The following is a 14,112-nucleotide window of genomic DNA, read 5'->3' as shown; positions in this document are numbered from 1 at the left end:
AATAGCATCTTTTTTTTGGTTAGGAAATAGAAATGTCTCACATTATCAAAGTGCAATCCATACAGCATGAAGACAAATTCGGGACAAATAATTTGAGACATGGGAGTTTGAAATCATCCAAAAATGAAACGGGGAAACTCAACATAAGTAAACAATGAAGACATTAATCTGCATCCATATCTGAAAGACTCTGGTGAGTAAGGGTGTGATAAAAACAAGGTAATGCTTTCCCATTGTTAAAGTGCAAAATGTAATCTGTTAGGTATATAAATATGACACATGGTTCAAAAAGATCATTTTATTTTTCATTCCTACTCTTTTTAAACCCCCCACATATTTTTTTTTATAAACTCTGTCCGATTCTTGAAAAAAATATTTAGTTTACACCTGAAATATTCAGAGTTGAAAGCTAAGACCCAATGAAACATGGTACCATAAAATAAATGAAAAATACTTAAGGCATCTCCGTCATCAGGCCTTAGAATTAGCACACAAAGTGGACCAACACCAGCCATACTGTGCCCAAACCACAACACACATGTCCAAGAATAAACTGGCTTCACATTATTCCAATTTCAGTACAAGGCACTGTAATCTCTCCTGACAATACCTAAACTCTCAGCTTTCAAAGTTCATCATCATCAACAACACTGCTGTCCAGGGAAGTGAGGCTCATAGATCTCTGAAGCAGGAGATTGTGCCTCTGTCAGGATTCTTCCTGGTTGATGACATGATGGTATCCCCTGTTGCTGCTGGACTCTTTGTGCCGGCAAATGACACCGAGGATGATGGCGATAAGGACCACGAGCAGGCAGACTGACAAGGCCAGGATGAGGATGACTTCTTTAAAAAGAAAAAGACAAAGGAAGCAGTTGAGGATCCAATCGAACCGATCGCTGGTGTTGACAGCAGTGGTGTGTGAGAATCTCACTTCTGTCTCTCTCCTGTGACGATAGCTGGCACTCCTTGTCCCTGTCGTCTGCGATGGACGGCTTTGTGATCCTGACAAAGTCCTCTAGGGGGCAGTCAAGAGCGCACCCTGGCAACTGGAGTGGGTACGGGTTCACGCTCGAGTCGTTACGGAAAAACATCGACACCGACGTAGCGCTGAGTGCACACACAGATCCAAGAAAGTTTAAGATGGAATTAGTTCATTAATGGGCTCCCTGATGCTAGATACTCTCAAACCCATTTTTTATAGATATATTCTGTATAAATATACATATATATTTGATACATTCAGCTACAGTACCAACCCGTTCTCTTCTCTGTACAATTCAATTATGTGACAGGAGGCGTAAGGCGGCTGCTTTCCATTGAACACGTTCAAGCTGGCCTGAAGAGCAGCTACGGTTGTGTCATGCTGTGGGGAGACACATTTACAGCGACCATTAGACGGTGCTGAGTGTTTAAATTAAAGCAACTAAAACCGATGTAAACAATACACATCTCACCGCTGAGAGCATCATCAGTTTGAGCTGTTGTTTTGGGTCTGGGACCGCCATCTTGGTGAGATTCTTAACAATTTCCCCAAGCAGGAGACCTGAAGGAGGGACAGCAGCTCTCGTGTTTCAATTTAAGCCTTCCTGATAAGGCATGCATAAATGTTTTTACACCACATTTCACAACCAGGTTGACAGGACCCGTATGATCACATCGAAATAATACAGAATGTAGTTTTGAGATTATGATTACATTTGCTGCTGGTCATATAATTAGAGCCTCTTAATCTCCTTTACCAGCGCTATGAACCCTTAAGGTATCCCACAATCCTTTGCGTGACATGACATAAGCACAGGCCCCTCACAAAAATCAACAAAAACGCCTGGAGAGAGGAGAGTGTGCATTTGTAGTTCATTTTCGGAAGGCTGTAGGCCCGGATTTGACTTCACATCCTCCATGTGCGTTTCCGTCCTGTAATGACGTCAGAGTTAAAGGCTGTCCGAATTCAGCACAGCAGTCTGAAGCTCCTTTCCTCCCCACAATAGAGTCCTTACTGTTGACCCCTTGAAAGGTCTAGGAAAGAGAGCTAGGAGCTACTATTAAGGGTATTCGGATGGAGCCCGATTAAAAAAGGTTTTGGTCAAATATCCTGATTGGTCCAAATTATCGTGCTCGCTCAAACGTTAGCTGCTATCAGCAAGACCGTTGACGCTAGTTACCTTGGTATCACATCACAACCAGAGACGTTAAATAGTTCCGCTTTTTACTATAAAACAATTTTTATAGTGAAAAAACATTAAAGTATTAATAATTGATATAATATGCATTTGTTTCGCAAGTATAAGCGGGATAAAGCCATTCGAGGTGTCCATTATCAGAAATGAATGGACTTTGTGTCGGACAGTGCATGCCTTCGCATCGTCCATTCATTTCTGATAATGGACAGCTCGTCGGGCATTACCCCTTACTCATTACACAGACCAATATATTTCAAGTGTTTATTTCTTTTTGTTTTGATGATTATAACTGACAACTAATGAATTTTCTCTGGGGTTAAGGTCAGGTGAGTTTGCTGCCCATCAAGAACAGTGACACCAATGTCCTTAAACCAGGTACTGGTAGCTTTGGCACTGTGTGCAGGTACCACGTCCTGTTGGAAAATGAAATCTGCATATCTATAAAGCTACTCAGCAGCAGGGAGCATGAAGTGCTCTAAAACGTCTTGGTAGACATCTGCGTTGACCTTTGACCTCAAACACTAGCAGATAAAATGGCATCCCAAACCATCACAGACTGTGGAAACGTTACTCTGGACCTCAGGCAACGTGGCTTCTGTACCTCTCCTCTTTTCCTCCAGACTCTGGGACCTTGATTTCCAAAGGAAATGCCAAATCTACTTTAACCAGACTTAGATATCAGCCTGAGTGTAATAATGCATATAATATACAAGTTTAACATTTTGAATGTATTTACTGAAAAAATGTTTTCATGATGACATTCTAATTATATGACCAGCACCTGTATTTCGCCAAACCAACTTGGCTACTAAGGCAAAAATGAATTGCTCCCTTCCTTGTTAAATCATGACTCAACTGATTAACCGAAAATATTGGGTTCCAACTACACTCAAGTGTGATTACTGATGGAGCTGCGCAACCAGGACATCACTTAAACAGCCCCTTTCTGACATCTAGACGGCATCATAATCACTTCTTAGGTTCTTCAGCTAGATGAATGTTTAAAGCACACCGACAAGTCCCCCTCAGAATGGCAAAAAACCAAACAAACAAAAATTAAATAAAGACTTTGGTGAAGCCTAGTCAATGTGGGGACTTAAACATGATTGAGGTGATGTGGCGTGACCTTAAACATGCAAGAATCAAAATTATTCAGCCAAGAAGAGTGGGCCAAAATTATTATCAGTCATGGCAAAAAGTGGATGGCAGCTATTGTTCTCAAGAGTAACGCTTAGAGCAACGCAATTACTTTGTCACACAGAGCCAGGTTGGATTACCATTTTCCTTTGATTAAAAAAACAAAACAATTATAAGTTTAACAAAACGTGGAGTTCTAGGTTCCCTGTGTGTACGTACCTCCCTGCAGGCGACTCTTCTCTTGTTGTTTGTAGACCCCAAATATGACCTGCAAACATTCAACATTTAATGACCACCGCATTAATCCTCTCCCACACTTTAACAGAAATTGTGGAGAAAAGCCAAGGACCTTCTGTATCTCCTACCTGAAATCCAAAATCTTTGAGAAACCTGAGCTGGTCCATGACGTCGGGAGTGACCCAGTCGGGAGCTGACATGTTGTGACGGGACTGAGGACACACAAGCAGAGAGGAGGTCAAGCAGGTTCATGTTGAGCCACGTTCCTCGCATGTAGGCGTTATTCAGGCCCGATTTTCAGCTAGTTGCGACCACTTAATCCAGCCATGCTTACTTCTGTGGGGGCCGATCGATCACGTGCCCAGATAAAACATGTCCTAAATTCAAAATGAGGTACATTTAAGATGAATTTGTGAAAGTATCTTACTATTCTGCCAACAACTAAACTTTTCAGTCAGTAAATCATCTTGTAGAGTGTCTACAACACCTTAACATCATATATCCATCCCCATGCTCACCAGCTGACTGCTATTATTTTTTAACCTAAATAATATATGCTTTTCTGTAGTTTCTGCCTTAAATTTTCTCAAAAATTAACGGTGCACCTTATATATGATTACCATTGTGCTTACTAACCGATTTTATATGGTACGATGCGCTCAAAACTCTGTTAAAATGTGTAAGTAGGACTTTGGTTAGTAACGGAGCTGCTCCCCTCAATGGATATTCGGAGCATTACGGTACACTGTGTCACTACCTGATAGGACCCCTGAGCTGTCTACAAGACTGCCTGACTGTAATGTCAGCTCGAGTACATGCTGGCAACAATAAACCAATTAAGTTAATTCAATATAAAAAAGTGTTTAATGCGCTTTATAATCCGGTATGGCTTAAGGTCCAAAAAAATATGGTATATGTCAGTAGCTCAGTCTGGTTGCATACAAAGTTTTTATGATAGATTATCACGTCCTGCTGCCGCATTAGTTGGTATTTTGGCGTTTTATGCTTTCTTTTTGCTCAATTTGTTAATAAATATAGCCTTTCGTGTTTATTTACAATTTTAACAGAAGTACGTACTGAAAGGTCCAAGATCCAGTGGGGGGGGGAAAAAATGCAAAAAAAAAAATAGGATTTCAAGAAGGAAGAGACTGGAATGTCGCTGGGAATACAGTATGAACGTTGGTGTTCACTGAAGCAGACACTAAACCTGCCGGGGCTCAGATGTGACCACAGAGTTGACTGACCTGAATAAATGTTCTCACATGAGGCTCTTTAAGTTGCTGTAGATGGGTGTATTTAATTAATAATGGTTGGTCTCCAATCTAAAGAGGATCAGGCTTGGTCCAGCATTATTGTTCTTCCAAAAGTTAAAATGATTGAACACTGACAAACCTCAGAATGGAAGACGTCCGCGTTGTAAAGACCCGCCCTACTCTCTCTCTGATTGGCTAATGTCCCAGCTCTGCCAGGTTTCAATGGTTGAGAGCCGCTTCTGTTTAAAACCTTGAATAAAAAGGTCTAAGCGGAACCAAGAGGATCCATTTTTTGCGGCAATTTTCCAAGTGAAGGAAATCCGTTGCACTGGTTAACGGACAACTTTAACCAATGCACTACAGGGGAAGATTTACCATAAGACTTCTACTTAAGGACAATTGTTTCGCTATTCTTTGTTGGAAATCTGCAGATGACAGATTTGTATTTTGTACTGCTGTTCAGCATGAGCATGACTAGTCATTTAGCACAAGCTAACGCTACTGATAGGCTAGCGTTACCCCGGCAGACGTCACAAATTTCCAAAAAAAATCCCAGACGACCTGTCCACGGCAAAAGCTGTCCCTGGACATTCCCTCGACTTTAAGGTTTGATAAATGATTAAAAGGTGTACGGCTGTACTGTTGTGCATCTGCTGGCAGCCATTTTCGTGTGTAAAGTCTGAATGTAAACACCGAGTCCGGAGGCGCAGCCAGCTACCGCTTATATGCATGAAATAAAAACGGCACATTTTAAATTAGCTTAAAATAGTCGAAACAGGGGAGGTGAAAGAATTGTACAAAACTTTTAATGAACATGTTTGGTATAGCCCATAAACCTGTCCTAAATGTTTAAAGGAAGCAGAATAGGTCACCTTTAAATGTTGGTTTTACTTGTATATGCTGGGATTTTTACCTCGCAGAAGAGTGTGTCGTACACACTCCACACGGTTTCCACACTGGCTTTCTTCAGTCCTGTTTTATTTATTACCAGCTCTATCAAGTCCTAAAGAAGAAGAAGAAGAAAGGGGTGTAAACAACATCAAATTAAGTGTCCCTAACATGTTTTATTTAAATGGAGGAGGAGAAAAGATGTACCTGGTATGCTGTTGTAACATTAAGAAATTCTGCCGTGTGCTCAGTCTCATTCATCAGCTGTTTGTAGCGAGGACAGTCTCCCAAAGGAAACGAGAGCAGCTTAGAGAGAGAAACAATAAGTACACAGAATCAGACCTCTGCAGTTTTTCTTTTGCACATCTGATAAAACCCATTTTACCTATACCAACCCTTTCTTCGCTCTGCGGCACCGTGTGCACCGGTATGGGCTGCCACTTTAAACCGGGTCTAAACATCTGCCGACCTTTAGGGGGGTAGAGACCTACACAAAAGCACGGGACGATAAAGGTTAAGGCACAGGATCAGTTGGAGCACAGGACATGGAAATAACCAGGATCCTCATGTTCACACCTGCCAGGTTGGCCTCGGCGCTCATCAGGGTGCGATCATAATCTGTACTACGCACTAATACCTGGCGAAGAAGAACAAAGATGCTTTCAGGTGCCCGTTAATCCTCAAACGATCCGGAAGAAAAGGGGCGGTTTTATCTCTCACCTCGTGACGGTGGTAGGATTCATTTAGGAAGTTCTTGTACCGCGTCCTCAGAAACTGGCCCAGCTCGTAATGCTGTCTCATCCCCTCCTTAAGACGCAAATAGCAGAGAAAACTGTGAAAATCCAGGTTGGTTTTAAAGCTTTTACAACCATCAGAACGGTCATCCAAACTCTCGGCTGATTAATTGCAACAATAGAAATGTAATTCCATGTTGTAAATGTCACATGTAGGAAAAGAAGAAGTCACTGCCTGTTCTGTTTCTGGCAAAGAACAAGATAAAATGAATGATATGATGTCTGGGACGAAACATACACAGATTATAAAAGACAACACTTCAAAATTAGGCAATAGAATCACTGTTAACAGCATTGTTTAGGGAATATAAAACGTTGCTGAACGTTTCGTTAGCAAATCTTTCAATGTGTATAAATGAAACTGTTGAAAGTTAGTGGAAACAGGAGTGAAAATGAAAATCTTCGACTCATACTAGTCGAGAAATAGAGAGAACATAATCAGCGTCGTGCACTGACCGCTGACTGGCTGAGATTAAAAAGGCCACCACCAGCCAAGAGGGGACCCCACACTGAGGAAGTACTTGCATAAATCACATGACCTCCACATGTAACTTGACTTAAAGCCAACAGTTATCGTTATGGGCCGGTCCTAATCTGGAGAGAGGAGGCCTAAAGAGTGAAACTAATCTGTTTACCTGTGACAGTTGCCCAAAGCCCTGGGGCCAGGCATCTTCTTTGTAGGGATCAGTAGGAAAGGCTTTCACTGGCGATCTGTCACCATGTCGAAACAACTGGGGGGGAGGAGAGAAGAGACATGTAACCAGAAAGGACGCTCCGGTTCACTTTGGATGTAGCAAGAACAACAGTGGGTTATTCTCTTTAGCACATCATTAGTAAAAATATAATTTAAAAAGGTGAACAGCAAGGAATTTAATTGAAAAAGTGAAACTCATAGAGCCATCATAGGATATATTTAAATGGGTTATTTCTCTATTATTATGGCTTCAAGCTAATGAAAGTTCTGTTTCTCAGAAAATTAGCACATGTGTATTACTTAACACCAATAAAAAGGGGATTTTAAAAAACAGAAATGTTATGACAAGGTCCACACCTGACTGCTGACTTTACAGTTTTCCAACAGCTAGTCAATGACCCAACCAACAAGGAAGTCTTTGCTAAAGAAGCTGACTGTTCAGAACCTAGAGAGTCGCTCGAGGTCACATAACCTATCCAAGGTTAGGGCAATATGAGCTCAGTAACAACAAAACTAAACAGATATGACACCCATGTGACCAGACATATTTTTGGTTCTGATGTAGGATTTAACCTTGAGGGTTGAACGTGGCCTTGTCTCCATGACTTCTCAGTCTACTGGTCCAAAGCGGTCCACTATCAGATTCCAAAACACAGAGGGAGACTGTTTAATTTGGCGACAGTGCAGTGTTGCCAGTGGCCCCACTCTCTCCATCCCCGCTGACATCTGCGGATGCTTTCTGAACTGTTGGCCGGTTGATAACATCAAGGACAATGGCCTCTGGAGAGTGTTCACGGAAATATAAACACTTTCACCCAAACAGACACACATAACTGATGCTCACAACAACATATGAACTTCATGCGACTAGTCTCCAATGTTTACTCTCTGCTTATTTGTGTCTTGTCATATTTGTGCATCTCGTGCCAGAGGTTACCGGTATCCTGTATTAGGATAAAAAGTTTGAAATATGTGTTTTTCCCCCCTCATTCCTATTGTGGCCCCTATCTTTCCACAGAGTCAAGGGCAGCGCCCTGTGGGCACCGTGTAAGGCGGTGTCCTTGGCAGCATGGCCTCAGTAAATTGTCTCCCCCTGAAATGTTTGTGATGTATGTGATGGCGGTTGTACTGAAACAGGTATTTCCCTCTGGGATTATTCAAGTATTTTTGATTCTGATTCTTCACGGGTGCTAAACCTGAAAGTTACAGGTATAGCGCCCCAAGTGGCTAAACGTCACACGGTGCTGCTTTAAATCAACGTTTTTGACGATGTTCTGCTTTAATACGATGCATATCCAGCATGTAGCTCATCTTGCTGGGGAACTAAAAAAAAAAAAAACGAAATTCAATTTAAAAAAAAAAAAAAAAAAAAAAGTAGTAACTGAACCAAAAATTGAAAGTGAAACAAAACAAAACACAAAACCCAGACTCAATAAAATCTACTTCAGCTGAAACCTTTGTTCCACTTTTATCTGTGTCAGTAGTGGTGGGGGCTGAGACTGAGGGCGTTTCCAAACATCTGTAAAAACCGTGTGTCAGTTAAAAGCCAGCGGGTCCAGCCGCTTTAGAAACAGATTCTTTAAAACCAGTTTGCACAGGTCAAACCACCCACCACCACAGTAAAGCGTTCATCACAACCTAAAGGTTTATTTGTTGCCACTATGGGGTTACACAGGCTAAAAAGTCCAGTAAATTAGGTCGCTTTTTTTCTACTTCGTAAAACCACGTTAGCTGACTCTTTAAAATCGTTTAGTTTTATTTCTCACATCTCAAGCCACAAAAGGGAAGCGTTGCTTGCCTGTTCTTCTCATAATGGAACATGCAAAAACCAATGTTACCATAACAGCCACAAGAAAAAACACTATTTGTAGGGTGGATTATCTCCTGTTCTAAATCCTAATCTAGTTTGCTTGTGGTTTCAATTACAGCTCTCTAATAGGAAACTATGTGACTATAAGAATGACTACAGCCTTACGACCGTGATAAGCAAACTTAGTAACACCTGTAGAAGATGTATATGGGAAAAACAAACAAGATTTATTTGAATCATATTTTATAACTGTTTTCTTCCACAGTTTCTCTGTATATCTTCCCATCAACTCTTGTAGACTTATCTGTCCCTGCTGAAGGAAAGTGTCCTCACTGCAGGACTTTGCTACAACTATGTTCCCCTCCAGGGATGGTTTGTTCTGGGTGATGTGCAGAACAAAAAAGTCCATTTGGGTCTCAACCCTTCTTTCAAGGATTCGTCTGATTGGCTTGTGGCAAACGGGACTTACTTAGACTCTTGCAACATGTTTCTTTTAGTAATTCTTCAATGAAAGCAGGATATAAGGAGTGACTGACTAATAGTTGCCCTGCTGACGAAGCATATACCCTAAGCTGTAGATCTCTGCAGCTCCTCCAGAGGTAGTAGTGGGAATCTTGGCTGCTTTAAATGTTGTTTTATAACCTAACGTTGCTTTAAACCTCTCCACAACATAATCCCTGTAATCCTTTGTGTTCAATAATAACAGTTTTCCTTATACTATCATTAAAAGACCACCCTGTGAGCGCTTTGCACTAAATAACGGACTTCTGACTCCTGGTCAGAATCCCTTTTTGTTATGTCAGTAAGGAAATTAGCATAAGAGGGTCATACCCAGGAATCGGTATTAGCCAAGAAAAGCCTCATCAGTAGCCTCGTGAGACCATCCTGATCTCGCGAGCTTTCAAGGTTTCACTCGCAGAAACCTTGTTTGAATCTATCTGGCGGAGTCAGGTTACCTCATCAGTGCATCTCTTGACAAAATGAGAACAAACAGGTTTAGGAGTCCAAGCTGTTGCTTGGGGCTAACTGACCCAGAGTCAATAATTGGTCATCAAGATGTTTTAACATCAGCAAAAATCCCACCTTTGCACTTTAACACAACATGATTAATTTTTCAAGGCATTTCAGGTCTTCCGCCCCAGTCAGAATCCTTATCTGTTATGTTGGGGGAAACATGCCAAAAGTTGATTTGAATAGATTTCAATGATACAAACCACAAATTATCTTCTGTCATCTTGTATGCTGCATTGTTCGTGCCACATGAGAAAAGCTGATTAAAAAGATAGAAGTGAAGCGTGATATCTAAAATAAACAGGAAGTGGGTTTAACTTCAAGTCACGCTGACCATGAGTAGAGAAGACGAGAGCGCCAGGTTGGAGCTGTTGTCCTTTGAGCTCATTAACTTCTGCATTCTTGACTCCACTGTCTTAGCCGAGCAGGCTCTTCAAGTTGCTTTATAAAACCCTGTTCAAAGGTGTCTTAAACACTCTTAAACTTTACCACTGCCAAAAAAATCTATCAAAAACTTTAGACTGCTTTAACGCGTAGTGCAAGTTTAGGGGAGCCTAACGCAAGCACTAAAACATAAATATACGCCCTTATCAAAAATAACGTCGTCTAAATTAGCTTGTTTTCAAGCCGAATTAATAAGAGTCTATCAAATATGTCACAGCAGTCTAAAGGTTGCAGAAATAACACACCATGTTATCATAAGAGCAAAGGGAAGCAATATTTCACATATTTTGAAGGCATTCTGCAGCGGTCCGTCGTAAGGGACCATCCTCCGCAGCGTCGGAGCAAACCTTATCAGCACTCACCACCGTAGCATAAACCAGCTGTCTTTCAGCCGCGACTCGTCCGCATACAGAGGCCAGAGCGACCAGGAGGAGGCCCGCCGTGGACACCATGTTCCCTCCGATGCTCGTTCGGCTCTTCTGCCGGAGGAGGACAGCAGACCTTCTTCTTTTTCTTTTTCTTCTTCTGGGGTTTGATGGCGGTTGGCAGACCAACTGTTGTAGTGCATTACCGCCATCATCTGGACTGGAGTGTGGGCGGAAGACCAACAAAACATCTTCCAATCAGAAATACAACCACATTACTACTTTACTAGATTCTTCCCAATATTTTTTTCTTCAAAAATGACATCACTTGATCGTTTATTTTATTTACATCTTTTCCAAAAAATATTTTGAATTGTAAAGTTTTATTTTACTCTTTCAACTTTCTCCTCTCTGAATCATTAGCACTGCACTCCATGATCACATGCTGTACTGATCCAGGCATATTGCAATAATGACATAATCCTGTTCCATGTTTTCCAATGTTTTTAAGTGTTTTGTTAAGGCCTGTATAGCCAATTTAAACACGAAACAAGATTGACTCTATTTTTCTGCTTTCCCTCCATTTTCCTTCCGTTACATTTTTGAATATCATACAAGTATCTACCGGTATCATCTATTCCCCGATTTTCCTGCCATTTTTTTTTTACATAATTATTAATAATCATTTTAGTTTCATTTTTACTTATTGGAATCAGTAGCTCTACATTTTTTTAGATCCATCCATCCATCCATCCATCAATCCATCCATCCATCCATTTTCCAACACGTCTATCCCTTGTGGGGTCAAATTCAACTATTACTTTCTTAATATTAAGTTTGTACAAAATATGATCAATCCGTCTAATGATATCTTTCTTTGTTGAGTTATTTCATTTAATGCTTAACCAAGCATATCATGTACTTTTGATCAAACTGTTCCTCAACCCAATTTAAACTCATGAGTATTGCAACTAATTCTACTATGTAATAAGTTATCTGTAGTTCTTTTCTTCACTTATGTTATGATATGGAATATATACTGCTGCCCTGTTTCTGGGTCTTTTGATCCATCTGTAAATAATATAATTTTATCCGAAAATGTTTTATTAAAATACTGTTGTACGATGCACCATTCTGGAATTTTTTCTATTTGGACAGCAGATCTGATTGTTGCACATGATCCTGCTCCAACAGAGAGGAAAGCTCACCGTTACTCCAAAAAACGGAAGTTACAGTATAAAATAGAACACGTCAGATATGTGGAAAACACATCAGACATCCACCAATTCACGGATATGAAGGGAGTTCACATGGAAAAATCCAATACGATTTTTCATCACGCCTAAAGTCAAGAATAGATATAAGGATACAAACATGGGGTGTTGGTGGAATTGTGGATCAATGAACGCCGACCATTCTCACATATTCTGGATCTGTCCTAAAATTGTTCAATTTTGGAAAATGTACATGAAACTGTGAAGAAGATTCAGGGATATGATATTCCTATGAGTAGTGTAGTACTATATCTTTGCAATTTTAACAATATCAAAGTAAGGGTAAAAGACAGGTATCTGGTTAAGATATTGTTAATAGCTGGCAAAAAAGCTATTACGAGGAAATGGTGAAAGGCAGACCCCCCTTGTCAAGAACAATGGACTGGAATAATAGAAGAAATCTACATTATGGAAAAACTGACACATCGTCTAAGACTTCAACAAACTCAGATGGAAGAAAGGTGGAGGAAATGGACAACATTCAAGACAAAAGACAGCAACAAAGATAGAACTAAACAAACTAGACGGGACAAAGGTCAAATAGAAGAATAGCTCCCAAGCGAAAGTTTTATGTTATGTTAAGTTGAATGTGAAATGTTCATGTACACTGTATATGTAAACAAAAGTGAAAAATACTAATAAAAAGTTAAATGATAAAAAATAAATAAAACACGTCACGGCATGGTGGCAACAAAAATAGAGTATGGGGAATAAAGTGATATACTGTGACCAAGAGACAACTCAGCTATGTGAGGGATTTCGATCAACATCGCAAGACCTTGAACGGTGAAAGAAAATCTCACTTTCATAATAACTATTTTATTTCAAAAGAACACAGCACGGAAGTCACTGCATATTCGGGTTCTGCTTCCAGTTTGAAGCTTGTATTGGACTCAAATCATCAAGGGCCGCTGTCCCGCAACTTTCAGACGTGTCCCTTGCCCTACACACCTGAATCCAATGGCTGAAGTGCCTCAGTTATGGCAAACGTTTTGTTTGTCGTAAATATCGTAATTAAATGTTAAATGGGCTTGCCATACTTACATACATACATATATTTAAAGAGTTTGACAAGTGTGTTTGTACAGGTGGGCAGCACAGAATTTTGTAACGCATTAAAAAATACTCAAATGCATGAAAGGGATATATTGTTTTCACTCTTCATTATTACATAAAAGTCTGTCTCAAGTGGTTTGCATTAACAATTTTTCTTGCGATGTTTTTTGTTAAGCTCCGTCTCTCCTTTTTCATGAACTTCTGAGCAGCTGCCGTGTCTCTGCTAAAGAAAAGCTTCCCCACAGCATGTTGCTGCCACTCCCGTGTTTCACAATTGGAACAGGATGGCGAGCAGCTTTGGGTACATTTTAGACGGGGAGGCTATTACACACTAAACTTTTAAAACTTATTTCTGAAAGTTTTGAAGAAGATAAATGATTTTCCTTCACTTTTACAATTATGTCGATCCCCGGGGACTTTGTGTTGGTCTATCTTCCAAAATCTTATTGAAATACAGCTGGGGTCTTATCATGACCAAATATAAAACAAATTAGCGGGGTATGAATACTTTTGCAAGGCCCTGTTACCATCAATGACTGGGGATCATAAATAACAGATACAGTATATCTCCTTTAAAAGAAAGTCATTAATATGATTAAGTGGATCAAAACCATTCCTTTGTATTTCTGGCTGTATTAGTGTCATCACCCTGTCATAAGTTCAGTATCTCCCTGTATTTAGGTCCATATATTGTCCCATCTACTCTGACCAGCTTCGCTTTCTGCACAACATGATACCACCACCAAATGTCACTGTGGAAATGATGCACTAAGGCACTAAGGGGGATTTGCACCATCAGTTTTCTGCCAGAAATAGCATTTTGCAAGTAAGGCCTGGATACCTTAGCGAGGTATCTCAGAGCACTAACTTGTGTTGTTTTTGATATGTTTTTAATACATGTGCAGAACTTATCATTAAAAAGGTTAACCCAGCCACGAGCCTTAGAGCACTTGTTCTATTTTATTCTAA

The 14,112-nt window shown here is 40.4% G+C and overlaps 1 protein-coding gene across 1 annotated transcript; it reads right to left on the bottom strand.

Moving 5' to 3' along the window:
- Positions 1 to 497: 497 nt before the first annotated feature.
- Positions 498 to 10,989, bottom strand: acp2 (acid phosphatase 2, lysosomal). The gene is made up of 13 exons (XM_036127819.1): positions 10,811 to 10,989; positions 7,125 to 7,220; positions 6,416 to 6,502; positions 6,272 to 6,332; positions 6,091 to 6,182; positions 5,903 to 6,001; positions 5,721 to 5,810; positions 3,683 to 3,766; positions 3,537 to 3,585; positions 1,455 to 1,543; positions 1,257 to 1,363; positions 932 to 1,107; positions 498 to 843 (listed from the first exon to the last, which is right to left on the bottom strand). Exons 1-13 carry the CDS (start codon positions 10,898 to 10,900, stop codon positions 707 to 709), a joined length of 1,257 nt encoding a protein of 418 aa, XP_035983712.1. The 5' UTR covers positions 10,901 to 10,989; the 3' UTR covers positions 498 to 706.
- Between the last annotated feature and the right edge of the window lie 3,123 nt (positions 10,990 to 14,112).

This window comes from Fundulus heteroclitus, chromosome 24, assembly GCF_011125445.2.
Source record: "Fundulus heteroclitus isolate FHET01 chromosome 24, MU-UCD_Fhet_4.1, whole genome shotgun sequence".
Classification (NCBI taxonomy): Eukaryota; Metazoa; Chordata; class Actinopteri; order Cyprinodontiformes; family Fundulidae; genus Fundulus; species Fundulus heteroclitus.
This window is presented reverse-complemented; position numbering and strand designations above follow the sequence as displayed.

Bases quoted from the DNA above. Each gene is read 5' to 3' on its own strand.
- acp2 (XM_036127819.1), bottom strand. From the start codon at position 10,900: ATGGTGTCCACGGCGGGCCTCCTCCTGGTCGCTCTGGCCTCTGTATGC. The intron at 6,503-7,124 runs GTAAACAGATTA...TTGCGTCTTAAG, and splicing joins GCTTTGGGCAACTGTCACAG to GAGGGGATGAGACAGCATTA. The intron at 5,811-5,902 runs GTACATCTTTTC...CTTCTTCTTTAG, and splicing joins ATGTTACAACAGCATACCAG to GACTTGATAGAGCTGGTAAT.